At 39.9% G+C, this 23278-nt stretch overlaps 2 protein-coding genes across 2 annotated transcripts in view; both read right to left on the bottom strand.

Annotated features, from left to right (window-relative positions):
- ITGA1 (integrin subunit alpha 1) overlaps nt 1-23003 on the bottom strand; it is a 69640-nt gene extending 46637 nt beyond the window's left edge. The window contains exon 1 of the mRNA XM_005490672.3: nt 22310-23003. Within this exon, the coding sequence (XP_005490729.1) occupies nt 22310-22337 (28 nt within the window). The 5' untranslated portion in view covers nt 22338-23003. The remainder of the gene's footprint in view (nt 1-22309) is intronic.
- On the bottom strand, nt 12004-16751 carry PELO (pelota mRNA surveillance and ribosome rescue factor). The gene is made up of 2 exons (XM_005490671.4): nt 15811-16751; nt 12004-14682 (listed from the first exon to the last, which is right to left on the bottom strand). The coding sequence occupies exons 1-2, from the start codon at nt 16534-16536 to the stop codon at nt 14251-14253; spliced, it is 1158 nt and encodes a 385-aa protein (XP_005490728.1). The 5' UTR covers nt 16537-16751; the 3' UTR covers nt 12004-14250.
- Nucleotides 23004-23278: the final 275 nt, after the last annotated feature.

The raw sequence follows: 23278 nt of genomic DNA, 5'->3' as shown, positions 1-23278 counted from the left end.
GAAGGCCAAGAAGGTTGAGGCAGAAGCTCTTGTTGCATTCAATTCTGCCTGGCTAAATATCAACATATTTCAAATAAAGCTGTATATATATAAAAAAAGAATCAACTTCAGACACTTTTTTAAGAGTGCTTAAATTGAGCCTTTTATTTTTCAGGGCTACAAAAGAACTTTTGTATGATTTTGCCTCTGGCATTTTTTCTTTAATCTTTAACCTTTGAACAGCAAAAGACTGACTTTCTGGAAGGAGACTGAATAATTAATAAAACACTTCTTATTAAAAGTAGATAAATACCACAGAAGACCAAGAAATATATATTTGAAAGTAATTCCAGATGCTGTAGCCAAATGGTTTTCAAAACCAATTAAATGCTTTGTTCAACCCTTTAAATAAAGCTCTCTTTACTGGTTTTGTACTAAGTATTTTGTGCTGGAAAATAGCTTTATAATGCAGTATCAAGTCTGAAAATATACTGAATTAATGCTTTGTAATGCAGTACCAAATGAATAACACAATGCAACAGGCAAAACTTTTGGAAATATAATGGCAGAGACCAAGAATATGTCCCCTACTCAATTAGCAGTCATCACAATAAAACTATTTTGTGCAAAATTTGGAAAGTGGCCCTCTCATCATCACAATGCTTAGCACTTTGCAGTTTCTCACAAAAGAAAGAAAAAAACCTTAGAAATATGCAGTCACATACAAAGAACTTTATGAGGTCTGCCTCTCAATTTGTGCAGATGTACAAAGTCTTTGCAAATTTAGCAGCTTGATGGAAGTGAAACAACTCCTACAAAATGTTTTATCTTGTTTCCAATCATTTCCAGTCCATCTTTTGGATGTAGTTCTTCCATCAACACTTAACTCCACACAAGTTTCTACATTTTTTGTATTCCCACGATGTCCATCCTCCTTTGCTACCAAAGACCATTCCTCATGAGCCCCCCACTGGAACTTTCAATTCCTACCATACAGCTTTATGTGCAAGCCCCATATTCCAGGCAGAAACCGTAGCTAAAATGAACACGTATGTTGTTTTCTGAAATAAAACCCATCAGTAAGAGTCAAATAGGACATTTAGTTTGGTTTTCTACAACCACTTGTTCAGTTACGATGAATCCTAGCTTTTCCTGGCTGATGTTCTGTAAGATTTCCATTATGTAGCCTTCTTGAAATGAGCATGTAGGTCAAGTACACCTTGGGCTACAGGAAACACAAGACAGCAAGTCCCAAAGTCACTTCTTCCACAGTCATTTTTCATTTGACTTCACACTGCTAGTTAGGCTGTTTTTCCACACAAGCATACTTTATGCATTACAGGTCAATTTTGTTGCTCTTAGCCTAAAAAAAAACCCACCTAAGTAGATCCAGTATGAACCTTACTGTTTCTTTTCAACAAGTATGATGGTAATTGAGCATCAAGAGTGCTATTTTTCATATAATGTGAAATAGTTAATATTTCTAAGTTTTCATTTCATGTTTCCTACAAAATTAAATTCTGTGACACTTGCTAATGAGGGGAAGAAAAACTAATTTTTTTTCATTCTTAAGCAAATACCTGCCATACCTTTTCTACCTTACCAAATCATATATATAATGTCACTTTAAACAAACAGTTCCTCTAACTTTCTGTCTATGATTAAATTCAAAGATATACTAGCTTGTGCAGAGGTAGCACAAACGATTGAGAAGGTCAACCTATCACTGTCTGGTTAAAAAAAAATGATATGACCATCCTTACATAGTGCCACTTTATTATGTTAGGAAATGGTTATAATTGTTGTAAATATATTTTGAATCACAGGTGCATTTTTTAACACAGAGTTTTCAAAACTGAGTTTACTTCAGAGTTGTAAAACAACACATGAAAGGCTGTAGAATTATTTCAAGAAATTTCAAGGCAGAAAATGAAATACGTGTCCAACAGTACGAGTCATTCGTGATTCAACGGAGGTTTATTTTGAGAAGATGCAGGCTGGTGACTTTCACCATCATGCAACATGGCCTACATCTTTCACAATTTTAGTATGCTAATATAGGAACTAAGGAAAAAGTCCTGAATACTCATGACACTGGTGAACTCTTTGATTTGAGGAAATCATTACTTGTCAGTGTTCAAATTTGAATTGAAAATGACATTGTCTACATTTTTTTAAGTTTCTTTTGAATGCCTTGTACTTGGTTTTTTTTTTTTCCTTAGCAACTTGCAAGTTATCTTTGACAAAAACACCTGCCAAAACAGAGAAAAAATTGCTAAACACTGGAGGCAAATCAATGCACTTCTGACGGTAGATAAATTGCCACCATGCTGTTACTTATGTATAAAAAAAATCTAAATAGACTTTAAGAGAATGTGAACCATTGCACCAGAAAGGGCTCCCAAAAAAGTTACTCTGTTTGATAAATCCACGCTTTACCAGTCTACTCCATCAAATTTAAAACCAGCTATCTATAAAATGCCCCAGGACAGAAATTCCATTCAAACTTTGTGGGAAATATGATGATCTGAGAACTGATGCAAAAAATAATGCCTAACTGAAAACTCATGCAACTATCTCCCTGCCAGGACTGCTCCTTTCTCTCCCTGAGAAGGGACCTCTCAAGATTACTCCTTGAGGAATTGAAAGACTCCTTGCAGCAGCACATTCTCAGCAAGTGATTAACAGCATGCTAAACTCTGACATCTTAGCTAAGTGCTACAGAGGATTGATTGTGCACGTACAATCCTCTGGACATAAGCATTGACCAAGCCTAGAACCAGGAGAGGATCTCGCTGGACCTGGATTGATTCCTCTCTGAGAGCAAGGGGGTCCTTTCGGAACCTGATGACAGAACAGCAAAGTCTCCCTGACAGATTTATCTGTCTCTGCCCTCTACACTGTTAGTCCAGTGTACTTTGCCATCAAACCTGGTTAAATCACCATCATATTTAACACTGAATTTTGTCAATTCACTGTTTTATATCAATAATATATTTTGGAGTTTCACTCCTATGAGTGAAGTCTATCACTCCGTTTGTGACATGGATGAAAGAAAATTATTTTTTTACCTACCTGACTTGATTCTTTTACCCTTTCATTTCCTCCCCCAATTGTTTTCAGAGATTTCCAGGTAATTTTTCTCAAAGTCTTAAGCGAGTAAAACTTTTTCCATTCCTTTACTTCACAATGACTACTAACTCGTGTCTTTCATTGCCTTGGGCTCAGCATAATCATTGGCTTGCTCCCAATCAAATCACTCAAAGCTTCAGGAGGAGAAGAAATCCTCCAAAACGAAGTGCAAATACCCTGATGTGACCCTTTCACATTCAGCTACCTAGAGCATCAAATCTAAGCCAGTTTTTACATAGTACAACAAAAACATAGACTGTCTCTATAAAATGCATCAGTATCAATTTCACAGTGATCTAATCTCTTTTGGAGTACAATGGAAGGGAAAAGATGGAAGCTTATAAATACCTAGTTTTACCTTTAGTCTTAAACAATTTTGATATACAGTGATGTGGGGGGGAAATCCAAATGCAAGAAGAAAGCTTGACCAAACAAAAATGACAGAGACAAATAGGGCAGATATAAACTTCAGAATTAAATCTCAGATATGTATATTAGAAGAAAAAAATCAACTTGCAAAGTACAGTCAAGATGTATAGAAGCAACTTACCTATTCTTTCCCATAATAAAACAGCTATCATAATTTTCATTGTAACACAACTGTTCAGTTTTAGCTGAACCACATCTAGTACAGAGAGAGACCTGAACACTCTTAAACTTTAAAGTGCTTTTTAGCACTAAGACTTTATTCTTCAGACAAACTTGTTACATAAAGCTAACAGGTTCCAGAAAAAAAACATAAATCAAAATAATATTCACTGAACTGAATTCCATTTAAAAATCACAGGGAAATGCTACAACAGTCTCACACAGAAAACTCCTTTACTTATGTTAAGTACCGTGGTAAAGTTGAAAGAATTAAAAAAATAATTAAATAATTGTATGCACATCTTTTTGAGAGAAGAACTGGAAAGTAAGGGACAAACATACTGCTGCTAAAGGAAAATTTTGAAGTATAAAAATGCTTGACATGGAGCTTGGACTGAAAATATGAACCATCATCTGAATAATTCCTTTTTTCTATTGCCTATGTTAATTCTTTGTGATGTATCAAACGCACTATCGATAAAATTGCTCAAGATTTAGTTTTTTAAAAACTTTTTCTCCTGTTGGTAACCAAAAAATTGCTACAGTGAGAATGTAGTTGATAAGAGATTGCTACAGGCAATAATGGAAAATAAGTCACATATTTGTTGAAATGCTGGAATTTCTCCATGAATGGTCCCCAGATGGTAGAGCTCTCACACAAGGTCAGATGGAAATGCCTCTCCAACTGCACAGAACTGAAATGCCCGCAGGGAGAGCCAGCCTGTCCTGCATAAGCATGAGGGAGCAGGCACTGTCTGTTTGCACAGATCAGGTCTGACCTGGTCATTGCGAAATCCTGAGCCTGTTCCAAGCATGTGCCAGCACGAGTGATCACAGTAGCAACTTTCTACTACGACATACAGAGCACTCCTTGTTTGGAATCTATGATTTTTCACTGCTAAAAGTGAAGATAATCCTCACCCAGTTTGTTTCCTTAGTCGTTCCTACCTATGAATTAACTCTGATGAGAAATCTTTTATTGTACTGGACAATTTGAAGAACATTGCTGTGATAACACAAAGTTTACACTTGGAATCGAGAAATCCAAGCAGATAAGAATGTGAAACTGCAAATTACCACAGTGATCATTAAATCAAATTTTCCATGAACTTAACCATAAAAATAGCTGCCTAATCTAGTAAAGGCTACAACAAACCACACGCATATAATGAAAAACACTGCACCCTAAGAAAAAAAGTTTACTCATTTGGTCAAAGAAGACCAAAAGAACACCTGGTATTACATTAGTCAGTTCATAAGGCTGCTGCAGAAGGTATTTTGCAGGTTAGCTCATCTTATGGTCCAAGATAATCACAAGGACTTTCACATCCTGATGTGTCTTATGCTAGTATTTCATCTTTGGTCTACCTGTGAGGTGAGCATAATTTACAGGCAACAGATACAACTGAACAACTGAACTTTCTGTAAATGGATTCCTATACCAGTAAGCCAGAATTGGCATACAGTGTTCATCTGTGACCATGAGAAAAAAAAGACAAAATCAAAACGCCAACTTTCCATCAGTATCACTCTTGAAATAAGAACAGAAGATGCACCTCTAACAAGAAACTTTTTCCCTGCAATAATTATGGGGGATATGTGTGGAATGGAATATGGTCAAGACTGGCGACTATTTCATTGTCATTTCACAGTGCAGTTGGAAAACAAAGCAATTTTAAAAACTGCAGCAAAATTGTACGGGCTTTTAATTTCTTCTATTATGTGGTACATTTTTATGGTCAAGATAATTTTTCTTTAAGTGAAAAGCTAATGAATTCTCCAAAAGTCACTCAATCATACATTATCAATACTGATTGGCAACGTACTGACAACTTTAGCATAATATGCATCACCAACAATATCTACTTATTTTTAAAGACTCTGGCACTCAAGTATCAGTTACAGCATGAACATCTCTTTTGTTGTATCATTGCTGTAGGGATAAACCAGTTGAAAGCACTGCAAAATTAATCTTAGGTCTTTTTACTGCAAATGTTCATTTTTATTCGCCAATAAACAATTCAGGGAAATTTGGAACCAGCCATGAAGAGATTATAAAAGGAAGGTTTGTTTCCCCCCCAAAAAAATTAGAGCTGGATTCTAGAGGTAGAAAAACATCCTGTTTTTTAGATGCAGTTTAAGATAGAGTTTTCTACATGAATTACTGGCACTAATAGCTTTCATTTCCCACCCACAGGACTGAAGTACACCCATGATTTTAAAGATATCTATCTGGACCAGGCCTATTCTGAAAGTATCCTCGTGATACCAGGAGTTCCAAAAAGAACCTGCTATTCTTTGTTTCAAACATCTGCATCACCCTCACAGAGCTACTATGCAAGTTTAATAGTGAGGAAATTGTCCAAGCTGTATCAAAGTTTGCAAAACTAGGATCAGTTTTGGGGTCATTTAAAAGTGACTCAGTCTTCTTAAAGTGAATGGGATCTGCAAGTCTTAAAAAAAGGACCTCCTAAAAAGGTACAAATGAAACTTGTGCCACCAACTTAAATCCCGCAATACTACTGTTGCATGTATGTGCTACCTTAGCATAGATTTAACATCAGTCTTATGCAAGTAGCACCTCAACTATAGTTTCAGCAGCAGAGTCTGGCAGATCACTTTCAGCTTTTCCTTCCTGCCCAGCTATGAGGCAGCACAGCAGTTCTGATGCTGAGGTCTTTTTGTTCTTTTTGGTCTACAGCCCTTTGGATACCACAGTTTTCTTTGGAAGAAACAGACTTTACCAAGCTGTGCTGGTAGATACAGAGGACCAACTCATAGCTGCTCTCTTAAAAATTACTGGAGAAAACACGCTTTCAAAAGAAAACACACTTAATGATCGCTGATTTCAGTCTAATGCCTGTTTACAAATAAAACTCCCAAAAAATATTTTTAATGGCCTATACAGCTCCTGGCAGACATCTAGCTGGCAGAGATGGAAAGGAAAGTACTCATTAAGCATTCATCAGGTACGTAACCTTAGCATTTTTGCATCATTAGCTCAAACAGCTAATGCCTGTCTCACAGGAGGTCAGTGTTGTGGTGGAATCTGGTGCGATTGCTGAGATGCAGTGTGAACATATGTGCTAAGAATTGAACAGACATAAACAGGGCAACACAATGCTCTGATCAAATAAAACCAGCAAGTGCTCTGCTCCTGTTCCAAGCATGGGTACAGGACTGATGAATTGATTCCTATCTCTTACTGTTAACTATATCACATTTCTCAGGGTAAACAAATTCCATAAAAAAGTGACCTTTTGCTCTGATTTTTTCTGACTGGAAGGCTGTTCCAATTTCTCATTTTTCAGTAGTAGGAACGTTCTGATCTCTAACATACATTTATTTCTTGCCAGTCCTTATGTCAAAATAAAAGTGCTTAAAGTAGGGAAACAAAATAGTTTTAAAAATGTTCTAGAAATAAGCAAAAAAGCTCAAATTCAAATTACGACTGCCTAAAGCCCTAAGCATCTTTTCAGTGACAATTTCCACACTCTTTCAAAAAAAACCCCACATCCCTTATAAATTTCTATTACCTATTTAGAAAAGAAAGACCAGTCTTCAAAATTATGAAAGGCTGGACTCACAGTTGTCAGCATTAATTTTGTTTTTTCTAAACACTCATCTTTGTTCATAACAAAATACTTTATCCCATAAGAGCAAAAAACAGGCCCATGGAAATTTACATTTGGATAAAACAAATGCAGACAGCTTGAAACAGTTTAGGCGGTCGTAATTTACCAAGAACACAATGTTGACTGTACTAATAAAGTTTTAACAACTGGTTTCTGGGGTTTTCTTGAGAAAAGGTTTAAAAGCCTGTCATTTGACTGATTTGACTTACCAGTCTTTTTATCTCAGCTGAAATGACCTGAAAACTGTTAAAAAACACCAACAAACCTTGTTACATGTGGTTTCATCGTTCTTTCTCTTTTTCTTCTCACAAGGTACACTCTCAAAAAGCCTTTACGATTTATTTCAATCAGCTTCTCTTGGTCTGAGTATTTTTTAATGTCTGACTAGAAATTTTTCCTTTGCTTATCATACAGACTGCCAACACAACACAGTGAAGCGTTTGTTTCACAAAGCAGTATTTTTGAAAACGAAGGTGGTTTTCAGACAGGTATGAAAGGAAAACAAAGCCAGCCTTTCACAAGCCTCAGATACAGCAATAGCAGGGTGGCCGGAAATTACTCCATAGTGAGAGGATTAGCAAGGTCTCAATATCTCTAGAGTCTGTCTCAGGCTCAAAGCTCCTCTCCCTCAGACACACACACAGAGCTTAATCACATCAGCTGGCATCTTACCCTCAGCCTAGCATGAGTTGTTAGAACTGAGTTCAGACATTTCAAACATTCACTGCATCTCCCTTTGGGGAAGAAGTCACATACCCAAAACAGCATCTCATGTTTTCCATTAAGCCACAGCTTTTCATCTTTCCTCACAGCTCTGGAACTTGGAACAGCTCTCTCAGGAGACAGCTGCTCTTTTTCTGCCTCTCACCACTGCTGTCCCAGTAGCTCCTACATACAGCTTTGCAGCGAGGGCAGCCAGTGTCCCAGGAGACTTGACTGTCCTGGCAGAGCGCCAGTGTTCACCCAGCACTGTTCCTGCAAAGTCCACTTCAGCTTCTCTTAGACAACCTATTTCAGAACAAAAATTTCCACACAGGGGAGGAATAAATAATTTGGGATACACCAGTTCTCTTTACCAAATGGAAGTGGTCTTATGGTACCTGTTTGGGCAAGATAAACAAATGCAATGAATTAACATCTCTCACACCTTAACTATTTATCTAAAACACTTGAACAATGAAGGTCAAAGAAAAGGCAATTTTCTTCAGCAAAACCTGCTGTAGCTTTCAGGGCTTCAGAAACCGTTAAAGGAAATGTCCATGAGCATTCAAAAACTGTCAGACTTCCTGAATTTATCACTTGCTACCAAGTTCCTTCTACAGTAAACAAATCTTCCAGTCCTGAAGATAATTATCAACCGCGCATCCTGAGCCAATCCTGCAGCTATCAAAGCAACAAGTCGAGAGTCAAGTTAGCTGTTTCTCTTACTGAACACACACATCTTCACATACAAACCCCTTCAGTAAAACATGTGCTAAAAGTATTTGTTCTAATCAAACAAAAAGTACTGCATGGGAAAGAATCTGCCCATCTTCAAAAGCAGATTTGCTGGTAGACATCAGGTCCAAAATCTTTTTGAAACATGGAACACTATTCAGGGTTTTTTTTTTTTTTTCTGAAAAACTACAGATAGAAATGTTTTTGGTAGGAACAGTTCTAGTTTTCAATTATTTTCCTTTCACATTCAGACCAGAAATCTGAAAATTGCCTACGTCATCCCTTCAGACATCATGCCTGAGCCAGCTGTAATTTAGATATCTCAAACAAGATATAAGATTATCTATTTGCTCAGTGTGGAAGTTGTACTTATTAACGACAGTGACAGCAAAGGGATCACCTTTAGCTAGTGTTAGCTAGCAACTTAGCCTTGTGCTTACTATGAAAGAGAAAATGGCTTTAAGCTTTGTATCTTCTGTTCCATTAGACTTCTTAAACCCCTTACACTCTTTCTTTGCTATTCTAGGCTTGGCTTTGACTAGAAATTCCATTTTGGACCAGAGAAAACACTTCCCATCATGTCTGGTATGTACATTCCTAAAAAGGAGGACTTGTTTCAACTAATTAACATTCTTTAATGGAATAGCTGCTTTGCCAGAAGATTCATGATCAGCTCTGATTTGACTTCTAAGTAATTATTAGAGTAGCATGACAGCAATTACATTAGCTGTAAATGTGGCATTTCCCAAAAAGAGGGCAATAAATTAAAGACTGATACAGCAAAAAACTGACAAGACCTGGCAGGGCTTGAAAGTTGCTGCTTCATGTTGCATTTCCCAGAATACACTGACTTGGAAAGAAGGGCCGTTCTGATACCACTCCCCTCTCTGTTTCTTATACAGCTCTCAAGTGGGACAAAAGGAAGAATTATTTTCAGACAACAGAAAAAACAATCATGATTTCAGAAACCTTTTCCTCACACTTTATTGCAGATTAAGACACCTCAGGAGTCATTTTTTTTTTCCACAGGAAAGCTACAGAGCATATCTAAAACAGTCAAGTTTACAAGTTGACAGGGGATACGCAGTTTCGTTGTTAGACTGAAGACAGAATCTTTCCTTTAGATTCTGTATCATGCAAGCAATTACCCTCAAATCCAAGTCAATGCCCTATTTGAGTCAAGCATGAAATATGTGGCAGGACTAAACATTGCACTTATTCAGCAAGTCTTTGGGCAACTGTCACACAAGAGGCTTCACAGCCTGTGTTTACTCTTTCCCCTGCTGAAAAAGCCCAGGCTCAATCCCTGTCAGAGCCTGAATTAAGAATCATTATTATCACAAGACCAAATGGTTAGGCATTTTCTTAACCCTAAATTTGCAGAATAATGAAACATCAAAATACTTATTTTCCACACAAAATCTGAATAAACCCTAAAAGCAATTTGTGGCCATTACAGGAGAAAGACAAATACTGGAAAATTATCTACCACCACTCTCTCCCCACTATCTGCTGAATCAAGTCAGAACTGAGAAATCTTCAGATTAAAGCAACCGATGCAAGGAAAAAAAATCAAGTCTTAAATTCTGCCTAAAAAATACATAAGTACTTTACTGAAGTCATTCCTTCTTTTTTTTGTTTTTATTATGTCTCCTGTAGGGATTCTGATTTTAGGTTATAAAAAAGAATTCCTAATTGCAGACTTTCTAATTGCTGCTTCATATTTTAAAAATTGCTTTCTTAGGTCTTTTGTAGAATCAATAGACTACTTGCTGTAGAAATATGGCTTCAAGTAACACATTCTGACATTATGGGGGTTTTTCCTGCAAAACAGTGCCTACTTATTTATGAAACAGGTTTCTTTTCTTTAAAAAGAGAGCTATGAAAGTCTCAGAGAAAAGTGGACCAGGTGATCTAAAATGTGCATGCCTATGAGTACAGTTTTCTAGACCTATAATGCAACTTCCAGAAAGAAATTTGAGAGGCTCAAGTGATCTATCAGTCCTATAAGAACTGAGCTATAATATACCTTCACTGAACATGGCAAACCGAGGTCAGCAGCTCAGAAGTTGTAAGAAATTTTTGGAGGATAAGTTAGTTTTAAAATTCAGCGCTACTTAACCTGTGAGAGAACAGTTGCAAATGAAAATTTAGACATTTACACAGCTTTAAAAACATAATGTCTAGTCTTGCCACAAATTAAACTGAAGAGCTGTGGGCTCTTGTCACATTGGTGGTCCAAGATAATTTATTACTAGCATTTTACTTATATATGGGTAAAGACAGGAGGAGGGAGATGAGGAATTCCCTAGTCAAATAATATTGTTAAATGCTTTATAATTTTACTGAAGAATTTATCTTTTATTTTGACTTGTAATTAGTAGGATTATCTTGGTCTCTAGCTGGTGGTGACCTTGCATTTTGCACCAAGCTTTAGCTGATTAACAACCACAAAAAGCATATATGATAAGTGGATTTAAATGCCAAAGGTGACAAAACTAACAGACTGGGGCCTGTTTCAAAATACAAATTTGCAAGAGAGGCAAAAGAATAACTGAATAAATTTATTTGAATCACTGTCTAGCACAACAGGGTTCATGATCAATCAAATTTCATGCTTTTAAAGCTTTCTTGCTACCAAATGTAACAAGCTTCAGGAAGTCCTACAAAGTGCCTTCATTCATTTTGAACACAGAAAAACTGGAAGCTAAACTACACTATTCACAGAATCGTGCCAGAATATAATCCTAAACTGGAGATAGCTCAAAACAGAGACACTTCAAAGTGCAGTTTATAGTTTAGTTCTAAACAATAGACACAAAAAATGTTTTCCAATGGCTCTCTCATTTGATATGCTTGATAGCATGCCTCTGCTGCAAGTCTTATCTATACCCACAACCTAAGGTCTGCATTGAGCAAGCAACTTTGTCCGTATGGACTTTTCAACTCTTCAAAATTCCTTGACACATGGAAGATACTAGCAACCCTGGAAATTGGCCAGGTCAAGCACTGAACGCAGCCCACTTTCAATACCAGCCCTTAAGCTGTTTCCTGAAACAGGATGCATTTGTATACATAGTGACTGTATATTTATTTTACAACAAAAATGCTTACCAAAAAAAAAAAATATATATCCCATCCTTCCATACTTCTTTGGGCAATTCCATGAGTATTTCTTTCAGAGACATAACAACATGATAGCAATAGGTAAAAAAAAGAAAATTACACAAAATATAGTCAAGGCAGAATTTTAATTCTGAGTGTAAATAATTCAAAGAATCACTATTGTCACATTTGCTTACCAGATGAAAGAAAAACACAACAAAATGGCCACTTCTTTTCCTTGCTGGTAACTACAGGCACAAAACACAAAACCCCCATTGTAATCATGCAGTACTCAGCAAAAACTCTTCACAACTTCTGGTTTACAATGGAATAATTGGAACTAATCTGGTCTGATAAAATAGCAATCCATCCCACAACCAAAGAACAGTAATTTGTCTCTCAGGGAGTTTGTTGAGAAAAACTAAGAATTTCTGATGCACTACAAATTAGAATATGTCATGTGTGTACAGCTGCAACAAACTGGCATTACTTAGAAAAAGGGAATAGGGAATATACTACTATACCATCCTAGGCTATAAAAGCTTAGAGAAATGAATGACTTGTTTTGATACAAGTTTATTTAAGGCCTGAATTGGCTGCCTATAATTAATATTTTCTGGTCAATTTCTTCTGCTCCCTGTTTTTAACATGAAACCAGATATAACAGGAATCAAGGTGCTTTCTTGCTAAAAAGTGTACAATAAACTTAGGCAAATTAAAAAAAAAAACTAAACAGTTGCATTGCCAAACAAAGCTCACCTGAGCATCCTATGACTGGTGGCATCATTCAAGACAAAAATGTAAAGCTCAAACAACATAATTCATGTGCAAGCTGACTTTAAGTATGTGTCTCAATGGGCTTGTTTGTCTTCAACAAAAGAAGAACTGAGGTGTTACAGCTCTTATACAAGTTCTTTTCAAGAATTTCTTAGACTGTGTACATGATGTAGAGGAGGAGAGATGGCTTTAATTCAAAAGTACTTCTGTATCAAGAAGTTTAGAATGGTGCTTCAGCTACCAATAGACAGTATTAAATTCAGAGGATTAGCACCTTTGGACATAGGGGACTTTACTTAAAAATTATTTTCCTAAAACTATTCTACCCAGACTAGGAGTTTTGGTGGTTTTATTTTTTAATCTTTCACTTTTATAACACTTTCCATATCACAGAATTCTTCTGTGGTTCCTGTTCTCACCTTCTATCACATTTAAATAAGGAATGCCTATTTACACACACAAGCCACATCATCAAACCTGGGTTTGAAACAATACAACTACAGGTTATGTCTGAATCTGAAAGCAGTTTTTGCTTCCTCAACCTAAGATTTACGGCCCAGTGAAGGAAGAAAACTTCTTCTGATTCTCAGTACTTTCAGCTGATCAAATAATTGAAAAGGCAATTTTCACTTTTACAGTTTCCACTATCTTAAGCTGAAATTTGATTTATACTTTTGTCATCTGTATTTCTGTATCACCGTTTATGTAAGTTTTTAAAGAGATATGCAAATAGAATACCAGATTATGAAGTCACCTAAACTATTTGCTATCAAAAGATTCCTTGTGCAAACTGAAGTCCTGATTTTCTAAGTTTTTTCCCATGCTTTCTCAGAACTGGGTGCTAAATAATGCCAATTTAGCAGAATACAGTCAATGACATCTTATTAGTCTTCAATTTCCCAAGATAACAGCATTCTAAAGATAACTAAATGGTTACACTGAGAGTCACCATTTGTCCCGCATCTACTATTGTGTTAGCAAAGAAATGGTTAACTTAAAGGGTCTCATTGCTGAAAGACTGCTTCAAGCGTTTCACAGAAAAATTTAAGTGGTTACACTTACATCACCTCACAAAGCCCAAAGAGCTGATATTGACCCAATTCCTTTGACACACCTTAGGAAGAACAGGGAGCTCCTGTGAAGATCAAGCACAGTTTTGACAGTTTTCCCAAGAAGTTTACATTTGTTTCATAATACTCTTTCCAAGCATTTGAACAGAAATAGTCTAACGTGAATTTTTCTCTGTTAGTTTACTATTTTTTCCTACACATTTCACTAAGTTGGCAGTCTGCCTTAACATGCAGACTAAGCAGCACTGGGGAGCCAAATTAGTTTCTTGTACTGCTGGTGGTCCGGAACTGCAAAAACAGTCAGCTCAGCACAACATACCAATAATTATTACCATACATCGGATATGTATGGTAGTGTGCATCAGTAGTGTGCTGAGTAAAGCTATATAGATGTATGTACATGTTCACAATTAGAACTTTTTAATTACATGTCATTGTACATCTGCACACAGTATTCAGGTCAGGAGGACCTTAAATGTCATTTCAACGTGACGCAGAAAAGAAACTGTGGAATGAAGTCACTGTTATCAATCGTCTTCAGAGCTAGATTCATCTTCCTGGTCAGAGAGCTCAGCCACAGGAAAGCGCAGGATAGCTGCCACCCCTGTCAGCTGGCCCAGCTGCTCCCCAGACACGTGGAGGCTGGAGAAAATGCGTACTGTGCCCATGTTCTCCCGCACGCTATCTACCAACTTAACATATCGGGCACGGGTAGCCACATCCTGGTGCCGAAAAAGCTCATCACTGATCAGCAGGGTGTCAATGGCCATGGCTTCGTTGGCCTTCTCCACATGCTTCAGACCATAAAAAGCTCGGTCAGGCTCATGCTGCAGCATTTTATAGAAGTCATCTAAGGCTTTGACCTCACCAGCTGCCTTAGTGTCAGAAAGACGGCTAGCTACAGCTGGGTCGCAGAGTGCTTCCTTCAGTGCGTACTTATGTCCCGAGGAAGAGTGGACCTGGAGTGAAAACGAAGTCAAAGGTTTGGTGTTTTTGAAGAAAAAGGACCATCTTCTTGATTAACCAATCACAAATACTCTCTATGATATGCAGTATTAATCTTGATGATTATTTGGGGAACTTATCTCCTTCTTGAAACGTGCATGATTTTTTTTTTTTAATCTCTCCTGCAACCCAAAGCCTATACCAAATCCCTTAAACTGCCTTTCAAGCAGCACAAGAAAACGGCCTCTCTTATTCAAAGGCTGGATTAAATACATGAGCTCCTAAAATAACGCTACTTGAAAGTACCAAGAAACTAAAATCTAAGCCTAAGCCTCTTTTATAAAGCATTCAAGATAAGACCCTCAACACTGCAGGCCTATGGTGTAAAAGTATCAAATCTGTGCAATTATTATGGTTGCAAAGCTGTGAATTACATCAAAACTTCTCACTGTTATCACTTTGCTACACATGGAAAAGGAGGGTTCTTGGTGCACCGGGTCTCCCAAGTACTAGGACCATGAAGCACCGGCACTCACTTCACTATCCCTGCCCCCACATAACCCCAGGTCTACTCCAACTGAAAAATAAAATAAGCATCTTTAGGAAAACCTATTTTAGGCTTTGAATATGACTATTTCAGTATAAGACTAAAGCCCCACCCACTCAACCACACATGACTAAGAAACAAGCAAAAAACAACAGCCTTTAACTCTGTAGTACAAAACTAACAACAAAATTTTAGTTAATTTTGGTAACATAAAATTAACTAACCTATACCGCAACCAGGTACTTTTAAAAAAACATCTTTAGAAAGTTGTTACTAAACATGCATGCCATACAGTGTGACAAAGTAACAGTCCAAAGTATTTTCGAACTTGCACTTCACACTTAATCGAAGAGTAAACATGCCTTTACAGGGAATTTGTAATTTCTCTACTCCACGTTAAGGTATGCTAGGTGGGAAGCATCCCTGTACTATGTGTAACTCCTTTACGCTTTGGGAGGCATGAGAACAATTTCCTCATGATGCTCAATCAGAAATTCATTTTTTAATGACTTATTTCCCATGTAACTACCTTTTATTATCACACACAACTCTCAAGCCTCTTTTTACCCACCCTGGAAACTGCACAGATCTTTACCTGTAGGAACTTGGACCTGTTCTCCAGCAGAAGCTTGTTGTCAGTCTTGACTGCCTGCTGGAACATGTAGTCACAAAACTGCTCCCGCACGAAGCCTGGGCTAGCCACCAGTACACACTTCACCACCTCAAAGTTGATATGCCTCTGGATGGCTTGCACCACCTGCTCGTAAAACCTCTCTAGGGCCCGGTCGTGCTGACTGCAGTTCCCTTTCCGCTTGCGGGGGATGTTCACCTCCACCTTGGCACGAGTCAGCGTCATGCTCGGGGTGACCAGGCAGACGTGGGCCAAGCCCTCCTGCATGACCACAGCCGCCACATCGGCGCTCCAGGCCGGGTCGCAGGCCTGCTCGATGCGCTCCAGCACCACGCTGTCCCACTGCTTCTTGGCCAGCGTGAACTGGCGGTTGGGCTCCAGCTCGATAGTGTGGTAGGCGCCCATCTTCACATACTCGTTCTCCTGGATGTTCGTGCCCTTGACCCGCAGCTGGCAGGCCTGTGAGTCGAAGTCGATAGTCTCCACGCAGAGGGTGAGCGTGGTGCGGATGCGGTTGCTGCCCACGCTGCCCGTGGACGACTCGGTCTGAACCTTGCGGATGGTGGAGGCGCGCAGGCTGTCACCCACCTGCAGCAGGTTGTAGGTGTGCCACATATCCTCAGGCTCCTCGGGGATCAGCGTCACCTGCCCCGCATTATCCTTCTCCAGGTCCTTCCTCACCAGCTTCATCCTGGCGGCTCCTCGCGTCCCTCCCCCCGTGCCGCGGCGGCAGCGGGCGGCAGGCGTGCCCCGGGAGGGAAGGCTGAGGGCCGGAGCCGGCGGGACCGCGCACTCCCGGACGGACTGACGGACACACGAGCGACCTTCCCGGAGCCACCGCTACCCGCGCTCCTCCGCGCGCCCGCCGCCGACCCCAATGCGCACGCGCAGGGTCCCCGGCTGCGCCCACGGCGCACGCGCACAGAGCCCGCTCCCTCCTAAGGCGCCGCCGGGGCGCGCCCCGCCCCGCCCCGCTCGGTCACCGCAAGCATGGCGCATGCGCGGGGCGCCGCGCGCGAATAACCTGGCGGCGTGTCCCGAGGCTCCCTCGTCCTGCGGAAGGAAAAGTGCCGGGGCGGTGTGAGGAGGGAGGGGGAACGGGGGGCAGCCGCGCTGCTGCGAGCGCTGGAACTCGGCTACTGCCTCGCCGGGAGGGGGGCGCCCCCGCGTTCGTCATTCCCCTCCAGCGCTTCACAGCGGCGGTCCAAACTCCTGAAGTCTCCTCTCAGCGTGCCGCACGTTTCAAAACACGACAGGAAATAGCCAAACCAAAACCGAGCGGCCAAAGCCAAGCGGTTGTAGAAACTCAGGGGCACAGATAGCAAAAGAGGCGAGAGGTGCAGTCCCGTGCTTCAGCGGGCGCCAAGGAGCCGTGGAACCGCAGTGCCGCCCCCAGCCTCCGCCGCCTGCCTGAGGCGGGGCGAGACGGCCCCCACCCATGGAAAGGGAAACCTGACCTGGTGCTTGCACGCTGCTCTTGAACTGAATTCCGGTTTAAAAGGGTTTGGTTAAATTTGCAAGTTACACTTCAGCCAGTCCTGAACCTTGACCGGCTTCCTTCCAGATCTGACGTGCTAGGGAGGCAGATAAGCACTTTTCAAACGAAGCTGGATGTTCGCATGGGGAAATAAGATGCCTTGCTAAAACACGATATTGCAAAGAAAAGGGACCTGAACCATCACTACACAGCTGAATTTGCAGCCCAAACGAATTTAGCAAGCCAGAAATAAATGATACAATGAAAAATTGTATCACTATACAAGAAGGGAGAAATATTGGAGAAGAAGAGAAGGTTATGTGAGACCTCATAGCAACCTTCCAGTATCTGACAGGGAAGAGGGATTCTTATCAGGAACTGAAGTGACAGGACAATAAGTAATGGGTACAAATTGAAAGAGGGGAAATTTAAGTTACATAACAGGAAGAAATTTTTCTTTGAGAGTGGTTACACACTAGAATAGTGCCTAACCTCTGGTTGCCCAGCGAGGTTGTGGTTTCCCAATGAAAAAAAAAAGAAAGCTGGAAGATGTCTAGTGGGAATTGTCCCTGTCCGTGGCAAGGTGGGTTAGGACTAGATGATTTTTAATATCCATTCCAACCACTTAAAACTATAGTTCTATGATTCTGAGTTCTGTAGCTTATTTTTGAAACAGCATACAACGCTAAAAGCTCCATTTAAGAATGGATGTTGCAAATTTAGAACAAGGGAAAGAATGAAGAGTAGAAAACAAAAATGCTTGCATGAGAAATGATTAAATAAAAATAGGTTGAGAAGGTGGGCACACTAATGTGCCATGCTAAGTGTGTCAAGGCAATTGCGGCAGATAAGTTTGGAATGATTACACACTTGATCTAGTAACAGAAAAGTGTGAAGGCATCTTCTTACAGATGAGAAGGTGGTCACAAGAAAGTTTCTGGTTTCTGTTAGCCTTTTTTTTAAATGAAAAAACAACTCACTGTGATTATGGAATTTGCTGACTTGGAAAGGCTTTAGAGTCAAGAATTTGATGAGATACAAGGCTACTGTGAGCAAAAATAATCCCATATCTCCCATTGTGGTGTACCTATAAATTTCTCTGAAGTATCTAGCTGTAGTCAGTTGTGACAGGACAGTGAACTCAGATCTGGCCAGTAATGTGCATTCCTTTTCCCTAAGCTTGATACTGGTGTAAAAACAACTTTATCAGATATTACATAATAGGATTTATTTTTCAGACCTCAGACTCTCTTCCTGTGAGTACACATGCTTAACTCTGTTAGCATGAATAGTTTCACAGGATCAAGCAGGACCACCCAAGGGAATATAACATAAGCACATGTGTAAGTAACTGTTTGTTTAACTTGTACATACTAATAATTTTGCATTACCATTTTAATGCAAAAGCAGAGGCAGAGAACTTCTGCATTCAGGTTTTCTTTAGAAGAGAGTGTGCATTCACCTTTACTTTCAGTTCCTTTCACTTATCTATATAAATGGTAAATGATGAACTGATGGCAAATTTTCTTCTTTTTGTTCTTTGCAACTATGAAATTCCAAAGGTTGACCTCATGCTATTCTTTCAAGAAAAAATAGCTGTGGTGCATATTTAACTTCCACATTAAATGTATTTTACTTTTTATTCTTTTACAGTGGTGTATTTACAAACTTTTCTGTGCTTATTCATTCCTGCCAACTTTTTACAAGCAGCCTCACATCTCTGGTGTTCTAGATAAAGGTTGCAAGTTGGCATCCAGTATTATCCAGTATAGAAAAGAAACATTCAATTCAGGAAAATAATTTACTGCATTAGAAAAAACCCCACAAAAATGCACATGCATGCATACATACACACCTCACCTAACACACCCCAAAAGCAAAACTCACAACAAACAAACAAACCCACAACCAAAGAAGAAAAACCAACTTTGAAACAAAGTTGCCACTTAAAATATTTAATTGACTGTTGTAGAAAGAGACATTTTGATATGGGCCTTTTCTGAAACAGCAAGGTGTAAGATTTATAGAGTTGTGAACGGTGATCCACAAATATTTAGTGGCAAATGTAAACGTCAATGGATTTACCCACTATCATCAGGACTATTGTCAACTTATAAAGGAAAGTACCTACTAGAGATGATGTTTTGTCTACTCTGGTAAAAAAGTAAATATAGGATATTATTATTTGTTTGAGTATGTCAAAGTATGAGCAGTAGAAGCAAAACATCTCAAAAAAATTCAGAACCATAGAACTTTCTAAGTTCATTCTAATTTTGCTAATGACAGGGAGAAAGATGACTTTGATCATGGTAGAGCCAAAACAAGTGTGTACTTTTAACTCTTCTTGCAGTTTTAACATAAGAGTTCAAATTGAGACTATATGTAAGACCTAAGAGTCCTTGCAACAAATCACTCTGTAAATAAAATTTTATTGGTATTAATAATTGTAGCAATTTGAAATCCATTTTTGGACCTTTTTAAGTACAATGCAAGATAAAAGGAAAATGGTGATAGCATCTATTCTTAGGGATTTTAGAGCTGTGCTGGTTATCTAAGGTTATTACTCTGCAAATGTTTGAGACTTCCTTATATCTTCAATTCTTGGTCAGCTACTTTATGAAGGTGGGTTATGTACAGATTCTAGACAAGAAGAGGTCGTTTTCATAGGAAATCTCATCCCCTCCATATTATAGCCACTTCAGCTAGAATTCATGCAAACATACTTACATTCTGGATAAGAAAAACTAATGGGAAAGAATCTCTGATGCAGGGGGGAAAGTCTGCTAAGAAGTGTTGGGCGTTATTGTTGCAAGAGCAGAGGAAGATAAAAGAGAGAGATGGAGAGGGAAACTTGGGAAAACATCTCTTTTCATGCTTTGCCTTTGTCCTGTGGCTGTCCTGCCTCTACAGACTCTGAACAAAGACCATTTAATTTTCTGCATACAGTTCTGTCTTTATCTATTTACCTTTATCTTTTCTGTTATAAAGATGAGTACAGCAAGACCATCATCAATAAAGACACAAGTCCAGGAGGGAACAGGCTTTGCCTAACACTGTTAAGTGAAGAAGCTTTTAAAGGTAATGGAAGCCTTTAAACTAACTTCTTCATTCCTTCCTGTTGAAATGTAGGGCTGGAGAAAACTTCAGCAGATCCCTAGTCAAACCACTTCCATAGAGGCCAGCTGAAGTAAACTCAGCCATCCCTTATAGCTGTTCATCCAACTTTATCGAACGTCCTGGTGAAAGAGAAAGGGCTGGGCTTTTTTTGGTAGCCTAGCAATTCTTTACCCGAAGAGTAAGAATATTCTTCTGAATATTCCCTAAGATTTATGCATAGCCAGTTACATTTATTTTCTTTTGTCATTTGTTGGATTTGGAGAACCAAGTATTCAATATCTTTGGAAACCAGCATATGTGATCTGGAAAGTCATGACTGAGTGCTCTCACAAAACAAAGAAACATTGAAATCTGGAATAATATCCTCAGCAATAATATTTGGATAAACAAATATATCTGAAATGTTCAACATTTTGCCCTTAGTTTTTTTTCTACTAGATAGACAAGCCTAACTAATTGTTTTGCCATAGATCATTTTACTCAAACCCTTATCAGGCTTCTTAATTCTCTATGCACTTCAGTCTGTTTGCATGTCAGACTTTCTGTGGTCAAAATTCTCATCAAAACAAGCCAAAACTTCCCTTATTTACCAGAGACAACTTGAATCCTTTACCTGGTAATGCCTTCTCTTATTTCTAAGTCTATTCTGTTTCCCACCAATCTTTTAAAAAAGAAACCCCCATGACACCACCACCAAAAAATTAATCACCTGGAAAATCCAGATGAGACTTGAAATGTTTTCCTATCTGACAGTAAACCTTTTTTTTTTATTACTGATAAGTTCATTATCTGTCAGCATTACCAGTGGTAACTCTGCAGCTCTGAAAGGAGGTTGTGGCACACTAAACTTTTGTTGTTTTACAAAGTGTCCTTCTTTGAAGGTACACAGAAGCATGTTTTGGAATATGTCACTAATAATAATGAAGACAGTCAAGAACAACAACTAAATATGGCATGCCAAAATACTATATTCAGATTTTCATATTTCAGTTTCCAGTATCTGTTCTGTCTTGCACAATAAGCACAGAGGGAAGAGGGGAAAACTCTACTTTTACCTTTTCCCCACTTGCTGCTGCCTGCATTTGGACAATTCTTATGAAATTGATTTCTTCCCCTGTTTCAGGGGGGAACTGCTTCAGGTTCACTGTGTGCTAGTTGCCTGCGCAAGAGCTGCTGTGCAGTTCAATGTCCACATTTCCAAGCACATGAATCGCAGCATTGCCTTAGCTTCTTTCTCACTTCTAGGAATCCCCTGATTTCAGATCCAGAATGTGACTACAGGTTGACTAGCTAGGGACATTGTTACTTGCTGCATCCTATTTTCTAGGAAAGCAAGTAAGTCACTAACAATCAATGAACCCCTAAAAGGAAATATTACATATTCCATCTCCGGATGAACTCATCTTTATGAAGTGAGTGAGTGCTTCCTCACTTCCCTTTTACCAGTCAGAAGTCTGAAAGCCAAACAGAGGAAAGCAAAAAAATCTACCCTAATTAAAAAAAGCCTCCAAAACCAACCAAAAACTAAACCAACAAAATCAAATAAATTTGTTTCTTCCAAGCCAGATACAATTACAGTATGCCTTCTTAGCCATTCATCCTTATCTAGCAGCCACCCCTTCCTTGCCAGCAGATTCTAAAATCGGTTTAGGAATTAAAGTTCCCAGAGACAAGCAAACCGAGGAGGTTCCTCACCGCCTGCGGCCGGAGGGCAGCTCCGGGAAGGGCAATCCCGGGGCAGGGATCTGGGCAGGAGGGCGCCGTCCCTTGGGTGCCAGACCCTGCCAGCTACACCTTCCTCCCACCGGGAGCAGGGCTGCTTTAGGGACCCGAATCTTCAAAGCAAGGCAGAAACAAGGCTTTACTCACCTGTCAGCATCCAGCAGGAGGCAGCCATGCCTGGGCTCCTGCGAGCGGGGCCGGGAGCCCGGGCGGAGGGCAGCGGTGGCGGGAGCGGTTCTGCCGCCGGCGCGCCCGGCTGAGCTGCGCTGCCGGTGGAGCTCAGCGCTCTGCACCGCCCGTCCGCCTCGCAGCCGAGTTAGGCATTTCCTGTTTGTTATCCAGTCTTTACGTTGCTTCTTCGCGTTTAAGAAGAGTTTCGCTTCCTTCCACCCGCACACAGTTTCCCCCCCACCCACCGCCTAAAGGTCTCTGAGTTTTGGAAACCTCCCCGTTGAATTAGCCCAGCGTTAGGATGTACAAATAAAGCCAAATCTCCCCCACTAAACACTCTCGGAGAGCGCAGCAGACCTTAAAGGGACATCTCCCGGTTCATAATTAATAAGTGTCTGCCGCCGGCCAGCCCCTGTCCCAGTAGGGCAGGAGTGAGCTGGGTGTGCTACACAGCCACCTCTCTCGCCTTAAGAACAGAAGAAACACGTCGTTGAGGTAGGGGGGTGTGTTTGACTGCTCGAGTTTAATTTCTCTGACATCACCCCTTAAAAACGCACTCTTACGGCCGGTCATTTGCCCGCAAGAGGAAGCCAGCCACCCCCTCCCCATTCTCGGCGGCTCTGGAGACACAGTAACTCTTCAGACAGTGGGCGATTCTCTCGAGTCTCTGCGTCCTCCTGTGCTTCGCGGCATAAATACCAGACAGCTGCCTTTGCCCTCCTCTATCGAACGTTTGCATGGCAAGCCTTCCCACTCTCCCTGCCCCCAAAACGACTTCACTAGTAAATAACTGAATAAATAGCAAAGGTAATAATCAGCCAGATTCAAGCCCTCGAGCGGAGATTTTCAGGGTTTGTTGCACACTCAGGAAAGGAGTAGTTTTGCAGGACTTTTTGAGTTTTTGCAGGACTTTTGAGCACCAGACTGATGCTCGAGCGGAGTCGC

The sequence above is a fragment of the Zonotrichia albicollis genome, chromosome Z, assembly GCF_047830755.1.
Source record: "Zonotrichia albicollis isolate bZonAlb1 chromosome Z, bZonAlb1.hap1, whole genome shotgun sequence".
Taxonomy (NCBI): domain Eukaryota; kingdom Metazoa; phylum Chordata; class Aves; order Passeriformes; family Passerellidae; genus Zonotrichia; species Zonotrichia albicollis.
This window is presented reverse-complemented; position numbering and strand designations above follow the sequence as displayed.